General features: G+C 45.9%; 1 protein-coding gene across 1 annotated transcript in view; it reads left to right on the forward strand.

The window, feature by feature from the left end:
- atp8b1 (ATPase phospholipid transporting 8B1) overlaps positions 1–9,587 on the forward strand; it is a 31,636-nt gene extending 22,049 nt beyond the window's left edge. Inside the window, exons 15-30 of the mRNA XM_017432919.3 lie at positions 347–390; positions 753–909; positions 992–1,180; positions 2,287–2,399; positions 2,478–2,642; positions 2,722–2,833; positions 3,605–3,680; positions 4,738–4,873; positions 6,266–6,394; positions 6,471–6,627; positions 6,706–6,929; positions 7,013–7,096; positions 7,670–7,915; positions 8,005–8,143; positions 8,233–8,363; positions 9,270–9,587. Of these exons, the coding sequence (XP_017288408.1) occupies positions 347–390; positions 753–909; positions 992–1,180; positions 2,287–2,399; positions 2,478–2,642; positions 2,722–2,833; positions 3,605–3,680; positions 4,738–4,873; positions 6,266–6,394; positions 6,471–6,627; positions 6,706–6,929; positions 7,013–7,096; positions 7,670–7,915; positions 8,005–8,143; positions 8,233–8,363; positions 9,270–9,587 (2,420 nt within the window). The remainder of the gene's footprint in view (positions 1–346; positions 391–752; positions 910–991; positions 1,181–2,286; positions 2,400–2,477; positions 2,643–2,721; positions 2,834–3,604; positions 3,681–4,737; positions 4,874–6,265; positions 6,395–6,470; positions 6,628–6,705; positions 6,930–7,012; positions 7,097–7,669; positions 7,916–8,004; positions 8,144–8,232; positions 8,364–9,269) is intronic.
- The last annotated feature ends 1,113 nt before the right edge of the window (positions 9,588–10,700 follow it).

Consider the following 10,700-nt stretch of genomic DNA (forward strand, 5'->3'; position numbering starts at 1 on the left):
GTATTCCACGCTACACAAACCCACAAAGAAGAGACTAGACTGCAGAAACGGTGGCGAATCACTTTAGAAACAATAAATATTGGGTTAAAGTTGCGGGAAAGTTGCTGTGTTTTGGGCAAAGTTGCAATTTCGCGGGGTTTGCTTGATTTTGCTCAACATCGCGACATCCTGGAGGGTCTGTGTTTAAATCCAGTTCTGTTTCGCTCCAGATGCATTTTTAACATAACTTCCTGGTGTTTTATTTATTAAAACAGCAGAAATTAAATGAATTTTCACCTTTCTGTTTTTAATGCATCGCAGATCTGCAGCTTTTATATTTAAGTTTTGTTTATTTTTTTCCTGACAGGTGATCCAACCACAGCTGAAGGAGTGTCTGTGGAAAAAATGAAGGTAAAATTAAACTTACAAAACAAATCAGTTAATTTAAACATCGGACCTTCTGGTTAGATTTGATCTAAAAGCTTTTATCTGCTGATAACATTAATTCCTCGATGAATGTAGGTGAAATAATCAGTTAATTGGAGTAATAAGTGTCCTACCTGCAGCAGACAGCTTCTGTTTAAAGAACCGCTGATAAATTTATGGAGCAGAAAAAGTGAAACTGACTGAAAAAAGTTGATTTAAATGAAGTTTCAGTTTTGTCTGCTGCAGGTAAGATACTGACCGACTTTGACAAACAGCCCCTTTAATGAAAGCCTAATTTTAACTCTAATCTGCTGGTGAAAGAAATAAAACGGGTTCTTGTTCTTCAGCCCGTGGACTGGAGTTGGAACCGCCAGGCTGACCCGAAGTTCTCCTTCGTGGACCACTTCCTGGTCGCCAACGTCCGCTCCAAGAAGGACAAAGACGCCACGGAGTTCTTCAAGCTGCTGTCCCTGTGTCACACCGTCATGGTGGAAAACAACGACGGTTCGTTTGTTTTATTGTTTAAATCTGCAGGTTGACCTCCGGGGGGGGGAGGGAACTGCTGTTAAAATGGTTTTGGTTTCAGGGAACCTGGTGTACCAGGCGGCGTCTCCTGACGAGGGCGCCCTCGTGACGGCGGCCAGGAACTTCGGCTTCGTGTTCCTGTCCCGCACGCAGGACACCATCACCATCTCAGAAATGGGGAACGAGGCGACGTACGAGATGCTGGCGCTGCTCGACTTCAACTCCGACCGCAAACGGATGTCCATCGTCTGTAAGAGCCACGAATTCCCGACAAAAACCCGAGAAAACCTCCTAAATCGTTTCACACAAACAGGAAACAGCAAAATAAATCGGATATATGTAGTTTCAGGCCCGAATGAACGTGATTTTGACCCCTTTGTGCTTTAAAATGATGTTACTTTAAAGCTGTGATATCAACTGGTGGCTCGTGGGCCAAATCTGGCCGGCAGGCGGCCATTTTCAGTCCCACATTTTACCAAAAGAATAAAACGATGAGAGTAAATAAATACAGCTTATATGTGTCGTGGAATTTAAGATATTTTACATATTTCTTATTTAAAGCAACCCTAAAATGTCAAACATTAAAGAAAAAATTCACCCATTTAATCAATTTTATAATATTTTGAGGCTTAAACTGAGTCTTTATTTCTAATAAAGGTTTATAATTTGTTGCAGAACGTCGACTTTAGGCTGTTTGTCTCACCGGTTCTACCTTTAAATTAAAATGTTCTGTTTTATTAACAGATTGCTGCTTTTATTTGCGAGTTAATAAAGTCTACCACAAACGACTTAAATTAGTTTCAGTCTGTAATCCTGTCTAAATGTTCTCATCTTTCTGCTGACAGTGAATCGGGCGAAATCGCAACTAAAACCATCGTTTAAAAAACGAGAAAAAAACAGGAAAATCATTTTACTTCCTGTAAAAAAAATAAAAGCACGTCGTCTGAGTGACAGAAAAATAACTAAAACTCACGTATAGCTTTAAAAAAGTCTGTAAAACGAAACAAGTATCAAAATAAAAGCCTCGCTTATTATAATTAAAGAGGGTCAAGGCAGTGGGAACTGGGGGTGGGGAGGGTGCTGCAGCACCCCCTTGTGGACGACAAGAAATAACATGTTTCAAAAAAAAACCTATTTTCAGGTTTTTATAATCCAGTTTTATATAAATTATGATGACAGAACGTGAAACGGGTTCCCACGGCTCGGAGGAACGTTGTGTAGAAACCTCGGCGCTGAAATACGGATGTTTGTTTAATAATCATTGATGTTTATGGATCTAAGTTCTGCCTCCTGCGCAGATCTCTCCGCGATGATCTGAGCCCCGCGGTCCCTAAAGTTCCTCGTTTCTCGTTTCAGTGAAGTTCCCAAACGGCCAAATCCGTCTGTACTGCAAAGGCGCCGACACCGTCATCTACGAGCGACTGTCGCCGAACTCCAGGCACAAGGACACCACCCAGACCGCTTTGGATGTCAGTCCGCGTCCGTTTGTTGTTTGTTTCTGAAGGCGGAGGAAGAAGCTCCATCTGGAATCTGTTTTTGTCCCGCAGGTGTTCGCCAATGAGACCCTGCGGACGCTGTGCTTGTGTTACAAAGACATCAGCGAGAGCGAGTACCAGGCCTGGTCCAGGAAGCACAAAGACGCCCAGGTGACCATCGCGGACCGCGACGCCGCCCTGGACCGAGTCTACGAGGAGATCGAGACCAACCTGATGGTGGGTGGACGACAATCTGAGCGCTTTAATACCAGAGTTCAGCGAGAAAACTGAAGTTTGTTCGTAAAAACTCTTTTAGCTGATTGGAGCCACCGCCATCGAGGATAAACTACAGGAAGGAGTTCCAGAGACCATCGCCAATCTGGCCAAGGCTGACATCAAGATCTGGGTCCTGACTGGAGATAAGAAAGGTGACGATGACCAGCAATGACTTCAGTACGGTGGCCCTGAAGGGCAAACCACAACCTTAACGAAACGGAAGAGGAAGGTTCCTGTGGGAGACCTGAGGAATCCCTGATTGGACGACACCAACTTTTGGCTTTTGAACCGGAAGTTTTTCTGGTTTTAGCTCGTTTGTGCGCTCTTTTTTTGAAGGGCGCTCATAAAGGAGGGCACCATGATCGCTGCTCGACCGCAGTGTTCAAACTGGGCTTACTTCCCGATTCTCTCTGACTTTTCTGCGTTCCTGCGTGTTTTTAATCAACGTACAAAAACAGTCGGGAGAAACGGTTTCTGTGGGTAAAAATCAGATTAATTCACCGCTGTTTGGAACTTCCAGGACAACTTGATAGTTGTCCGATTTTTCCATTTTCCTTTTGTGCACGAAATCGGAACCCGGATGACGCTTCGTTTTCCGATTTCTCATTTCGGTCTAATAAACAAAAAAACAAGTTTTTTTTTTACATTTGTTAATAAAGAATTATTTTAAAAAATGTTTTAATAAACGAGCTAAAACCAGAAAAACTTCCGGTTCAAAAGCCAAAAGTTGGTGTCGTCCAATCAGGGATTCCTCAGGTCTCCCACTGGGACCTTCCTCTTCCGTTTTTGTTAATTTTGTGTTTCTGTGTTTTGTTTTTGTACTTCAGGGCCACCGTAGCTCAGTCACAGGCAGTCCACCTTCTAAAACACTAACGTACTGAAGTTACAGAGAAGTAATTTATTTTATTCTCATTTCTCACCAGAAACGGCAGAAAACATCGGCTACTCCTGCTCCCTCCTGACAGACGAGATGACTATTCACTATGGAGAAGATGTCAAGTAAGTTTAATCCAAGTTGCATCTTAAACAGCCTCAGAGATCCAGATTCATATCATATATAATAAAGATGCAGGTTAATATTAGCACCGGTTAAAACTGCAGGGTCGGCCATTTATACGGATACACCTTAATAAAATGGGAATGGTTGGTGATATTAACTTCCTGTTTGTGGCACATGAGTATATGGGAGAGGGGAAACTTTTCAAGATGGGTGGTGACCGTGGCGTCCATTTTAAGTCGGCCATATTGGATCGAACTTTTGTTTTTCCAATGGGAAGAGGGTCATGTGACACATCAAACTTATTGGGAATTTCCCAAGAAAAACAACGACATGCTTGGTTTTAACGTGACTTTATTCTTTCATGAGTTATTTACAAGTTTCTCAGCACTTATAAAATGTGTTCAAAGTGTTGGATTGTCATTGCAACCCTCTACTCCCACTTCCACTTCCTGGAAAGTGGATTGGTCGTCGTGGGCCAGTTGAACGGCCCCCAAGGTCTCCCGATCTGACCCCCTTAGACTTTTATCTTTGGGGTCATCTGAAGGCGATCGTCTCTGCTGTGAAGATACGAGATGTGCAGCACCTGAAACTACGGATGCTGGAAGCATTTCTCCTGCGGTGTTGCTGTCAGCGTGAAGAGTGGGAGAAGAGGGTTGCATCGACAATCCAACACTTTGAACAGATTTTATAACTCATGAAAGAATAAAGTTAGGTTAAAACCAAGCACACCGTTGTTTTTCTTGGGAAATTCCCAATAAGTTTGATGTGTCACATGACCCTCTTCCCATTGAGGAAACAAAAGTTGGATCCAAAATGGCCGCCATGGTCACCACCCATCTTGAAAAGTTTCCCTCCCTCCCATATACTCATGTGCCACAAACAGGAAGTTAATATCACCAACCCTTCCCGTTTTATTCAGGTGTATCCACAGAAATGGCCGACCCTGTATTATCAGACGTTCGTTCTGGTTTTGGATGAAGTTTTCAGCTTTGCCTGTTCGTAGAAGTTTTATTTTTATTAACAAACACTGAAATTAAAACTTGTTTTTGTCGGCAGTGAGAAGCTGAGGGTTCGTCAGACCAACAGAAGAAGTAACCCTCAAACGGCGGCTCGAGCGGGCAAAAAGAAGCCCTCGGAGCCGTTCTTTCCTGGATCGGGCAAAAACGCTCTCATCATCACCGGAGGATGGCTGGTTAGATTCTCTTTAATAATCCGTTTGACAACACTTCCTGAAATGAAACTGTACACGCTGAGGGGGTCGTGAACGACTGTTCGAGTACCGGATCGGATGGGTGACGGCTGGCAGGCCGAGGCGGGGCGTGGTCCTCCTCGGGTCTGGGTCTGAGTCCTCTCCTGGGGGGGGCAAGTCAGTCTGCAGCTGTTGAAACTGAAGCTCCAGCAGATCAGCACAGAGTTGAAGTTCACATCTGAATTGATCCCTTTCACCAGGGGGGTCCAGTCCTGGTCCTCAGGGCCACCATCCTGCAGGTTTTACTTGTTCCTCTGCTCCAACACACCTGATCTGAATCAATGGGTGATTATCAGGCTTCTGCAGAACATGAAGAGGTGATTTAACCACTGAATCAGGTGTGTTGGAGCAGAGGAACAAGGAAAACATGCAGGATGGAGGCCCTGAGGACCAGGACTGGACACCCCTGCCTTACACGTTTATTTGGGGACAGTTGAGACCTGAAGCAGTATCAGGACTCATTACGTCCCCCTTCGTCAGTCCATATCTCCTGGTTCAAACTGTCGTTTCTGCGTGGGTGGTGTTGGCACCCTGCCTGTCATGAGCTCCTAGTCCAGCTGCTGAGACGGGTCATATACGGTCCTTTCAGACCAGAATTGTTTGGTCCTCTTTAAACAAACCAGAGTATTTCTCAGATGATCCACTTCAGCAGGTGTGAAAGCTCATCTGAACTTTGGTGTGGACCAAACTCAGCTCCGCCTGAAAAACTGTTGGTGCCGTTCACTAACCGTGTTCTGCAAACGGAGCATCCAGTGAACCCAACAGAGTTCAGTGTGCTTCTCTTTGGTCCTGGACATTCGATGATCAGCTGCTCGTTTGGGGCAGCACCGCCCCAAACGAGCAGCTGATGGTCGGCTTTCAAAAGTGCATCATGAAAGTGAACCAAATTTTTTGCGTTTTTGACCCAATCAAACCAGTTTGAACAGAATACCCTGGTATAAAAGTCCTCATAGAGTCCGACTCCTGTGTCCTGATGGTAGGAACGTACGCCGTGGCGTTGTGTACAGTTTGGCGCACGGTGGGGTCAGGCCTCAGCCGCCCTCATGTGCTCGTTGGTTCCAACGCTGAGATACTTGGACATCTGCACGATGCAACCTCCCGGTCTCGTTCAGACCTTTAATGTTCTGGTAATTCTGTCTCAAGCATCTTTGAAGCGTCCTCGGTGTCCACCAAGCTCCACCGGTCAGACGAGGCTCTGCTAGTGATGCCGCCTCTTCTGCCCTCTGCTGGTTTTGGTTCTGAGTTCCATCTTAATGAGAACGTTCCTTTTTCTGTCAGTGACTGCATGAAAGGAATGCAGCCAACAAACTTCTCTTTCAAACTCGTCTTTCCCAGAACGAAATTCTTTACGAGAAAAAGAAGAAGCGCCGCCGGCTCCGTCTCCGCCGTCTCGGAAGGCGACCACCTCCCACCAACCCTCAGGACGGACAACCGATGGACGACAAGGAAAAAGAACTGAGACAGGTAAAACAAAACATGGCCGCTCTTGTTAGCGTCGAGCGGATCGCCGCCGTCATCCAAATGCGTCTTTGCTCCGTAGATCGACTTCGTGGACATGGCCTGCGAGTGCGAAGCCGTCATCTGCTGCCGCGTCACGCCCAAGCAGAAGGCCAACGTGGTGACTCTGGTGAAGAAGTACAAGAAGGCGGTGACGCTGTCCATCGGAGACGGCGCCAACGACGTCAACATGATCAAGAGTAAGGCGCCCGACAAACGCGCTCCTTTCCCGTCTTCGTACGAGCTCCTCTGACCCATGTCCTCGTCCGTCCCCCCAGCTGCAGACATCGGTGTGGGCATCAGCGGCCAGGAGGGGATGCAGGCCGTCATGTCCAGCGACTACGCCTTCGCCCAGTTCCGGTACCTGCAGCGCCTCCTGCTGGTGCACGGCCGCTGGTCCTACATCAGGATGTGCAAATTCCTGCGTTTCTTCTTCTTCAAGAACTTCGCCTTCACCCTGGTCCACTTCTGGTACTCCTTCTTCAGCGGGTACTCCTCACAGGTCAGCAGAGGTCACCGAGGAGCCGAGTCTCTACTTCCTGCTTAACGAGCGTCGTTAAAAAAAGGTTTTCTTTTTCTTCTCAGGTGGCCTATGAAGACTGGTTCATCACGTTGTACAATCTGGCCTACAGCAGTTTACCCGTTCTTCTCGTTGGACTTCTCGATCAGGTACAGACTGGATCCCATCGTGCACACGTCTTTAGGACTGATCGAGTTAGATGGTTTCTTTTTTGAGATTTAACCAAAACTTAGTGTTTGGAGTCACGAACCGACTTCTCAGTGTCCAAACTTTCTACATTTTTGCAAAAAATAACTTATTTCCACAATCTTGGCTTTTTTTTTACAGGAGAAGAAAGTTGATGGATTTTGGAATTGTAGGCAATAGTTGCATTGGCAATTTCTGCAGAAATTTTCAAAATCTGATTTTTAGAATTAAACAAACTTGTCAGAAATTTTAGTTTATAGTCACCAAACCTTTCAACATGAAACTACATTGTTAAAAAGAAAAAAGACAATATTAATAAATAAAAATGTAATTTTTTTGTTTGGATTTAATGAAAGAACTAAGAAAAATGTGATTTTTACAGTTTTTGTGATCTTGATCCATAAAATATTTGTAAAATGTTGCATTTTTGAGTATTTTACCTACAGGGGACCAAAAAGCATCTGTTTGACCTAAGAAGATAAAAACTTTAATTGTTGTTGTTGTTGTTGTTGACGACCTCCTTCCTCCCTCGGCAGGACGTAAACGACAAACTCAGCCTGAATTTCCCCAAACTCTACGTCCCCGGCCAGCAGGGGAGGCTGTTCAACTACAAGAAGTTCTTCATCAGTTTGTTCCACGGCATCTTCGTCTCGCTCATCATCTTCTTCATCCCGTACGGCGCCTTCCTGCAGACGATGGGGCAGGACGGCGAGGCTCCGTCCGACTACCAGTCCTTCGCCGTGGTCACAGCCTCGTCTCTGATCTTCACTGTCAACCTGCAGGTGAGTCGAGGGTTCGTGGCGTCTCGGAGCCGATGGAGCAGCTTCCTGCTTCCTGTTTTCACGGTTTCATGTCGTCCTCTCCTCGTCAGATCTCCCTGGACACGTCCTACTGGACCTTCGTGAATTGCTTCGCCGTTCTGGCCAGCATCGCCATCTACTTCGGCATCATGTTCGACATCCACAGCGCCGGGATTCACGTCATCTTCCCCTCCATTTTCACCTTCACAGGTAAGTCAGGAACCCTGAAAGTGTTTCAGCGACGTCTGAAGGTGTTTCAGAGTCGGACTCAACCACCGGCGTTTCTGTTCGCTCCGTAGGCGCGGCGCCCAACGCTCTCCGGCAGCCATATCTGTGGCTCACCATCATCCTGACGGTGGCCATCAGCCTGCTGCCCGTCGTCTGCATCCAGTTCCTCTACAAAACCATCTGGCCCTCGGTCGGAGACAAGGTGAGACCGCTCAGTGGTTTTAGACGTTGGCCATCTTTAGACCCGAACTGTGAGGAAAAACCGGTTCCAGCTCCGGATCCAGAACCTCCTCCAGCAGCAGAACTCTGTGGGTTCCTGGTTGTGGAGGAGTTGTGGCCCACTCTTCTTTCCAGCGTTTCTGCTCAGCTCTCTGAGGTTCTGGTTCTGGTTCTGGACCGTTCTGTTGTGTTTGGGATCATTGTCCTGTTTGTCACATCTGACTCCAGAATCAGTCCAAACCATCAGCCCTCCACCACCGTGCTGACAGCTGCAGTGCATTCTGGGTAAACATCTGTCCTCTGGTCTGGTTCTGCTCCAGAAGTCTTCTGGTTCCTTCAAGTCGAGCTGCCATGTTGTTTTTAGAGAGACAAGGCTTTAACCTTTGACCTGCTGACTGAGGCCTGTAGAGTCTGAGGTGGAGCTCATTTCTCTGAGCATTACACAGTCTGACCTTCGGGGTGAATTTGCTGTCACTCCATGGAAGCTTGGCAGCCATCTTAAATGTTTCCTCTTGTAAATAATCTTCCTCTCTGAAGGATGGACTCCAGATAGTTTGGAAATGACCTTTGACCTGCTGACTGAGGCCTGTAGAGTCTGAGATGGAGCTCACTGCACGGTCTGACCTTCAGGGTGAAGATCAGCAGCTGTCTAATCTTCCTCTCTGTAGAACCATGGACTCTAAATGACCTTTGACCCTTCCCAGCAGCTGCTTCTCTGAGGTCATTGCTGATGTCTTTCCGCCCTGGCGTCGTGCTAACTCACACCAGAACCTGCTGGAACCAGTTTTTTCCTCCCGGCTGTCGATGTTTTCGTCTCATTTTAAGATCAGATGATCTTTTACGTTCTGATAGGGAACTCTTAACGGAACATTTTCCCATCATCCTCCAGGTGCAGAGGAACAGGAAGAGGTACGAGATGGAGCTGGAAGAGGAGCAGAGGAAGAAGAAGCCTCCGGCCTTCCAGCGCAACCGCCCCTCCCGTCGCTCCGCCTACGCCTTCTCCCACACCCCCGGATACGCCAACCTCATCTCCACAGGGCGGAGCATGCGGCGGCGGCGGGGGGGTGGGGAAGGAAAACCGGAGCGGATCCGGAGGAGCGCCGCTGAAATCCGAAACTCAAACGTCGGTTCTGTTTCAGCGCGAGAACACGGCGGTGACGATGCGGCGCTCCGGGTTCGGGTTTTCATCCAGCTTCACCTCCTCTAACAAGGGGGGGGAAAAAAACTCACCGAAAAAATGAGCTCCGGTCCCGGGGTCAAAGTTCGCGCAGCTTCTGTGTGGCCAACAATGTTCTTTAACTCAGGATTTTTCTTTTAAATAAGTCTTATTTTAAACACGTCTCACCACAGTTTCAGCTGCAGTTAAAATCTTTTTACGTTTTTCTGTAAGATGAGGATTTTTTTCTTTTATGGTTTTATTCCGAGCAGTGGTGGGATGTTTCTAGTGTGAGGTGTTTGTTATAAAGTGTCTTAATTTAAAAAGAAAAGCATAAAGTTGTGAATAATGAGATGTATGGAAGTGAATCAGCCTCACCGGGTTTAGAATTTTAAAACGATTTGAAGCTTTTTTTTAAATCAACTCCTCCTGTTTTCAGTAAAAACAAAATAATCAAAAATCAGCTTCTTTGAGGGAGAAAACTAATTTATTTTAATGCTAAAAAATAAAATCAACAATAAATATTAGTGACCAGAAATGGGAAGAGTTGAATTCAAAGACAAAAACCGTTAAATTTATGCGTTTCACTCCATTTAAAATTAAAAATCTGTTGAAACTGATTTGCTTCCAAAGATTTGCTGTGTCCCAACGTTTAATTCTTTAAAATCTTTTTAACTTTTTCTTCTAAGATCCTGTAAACAAACCATAGAAGCTCTTTTTAATTTAAAATTTAAAGACTATAAAAGCTTCTAACTTCTATCGGTGTTTGGTTCGAGAGTTTGATCTGATTTGTTTCTGACTTTAAATCTTTAAATCTCATAAAAAACAAGGATTTTCTGTTTACAACCAGACCTGGAATCAGATTTCGGATCTTTGGGGGACACGGCGCTGACTGTTACGGATTCATTTTTTTCTTACAGAACGGACGGAGGACCGGTTTGTTCTTTATGTGATGAAGTTTTATCGTGTTGTTAATAAAAGCCAACGGTACGTTCAGCTGTCCGACTCGTTTGTTTGGATTTAATGATTAATTAAAGCTTCCAACTGGGAGCGTCCATCACTGAGCGTCTGATGGTCGATTCAAAAGGGAAAAATCTCGCCGTACACACCGACCCGACCTTTCTTTTGTAATTCCGAGTCAGATCTCTGCCTGTAGCTGTTCTG

Source organism: Kryptolebias marmoratus, linkage group LG14 (genome assembly GCF_001649575.2).
Source record: "Kryptolebias marmoratus isolate JLee-2015 linkage group LG14, ASM164957v2, whole genome shotgun sequence".
NCBI classification, from domain to species: Eukaryota; Metazoa; Chordata; class Actinopteri; order Cyprinodontiformes; family Rivulidae; genus Kryptolebias; species Kryptolebias marmoratus.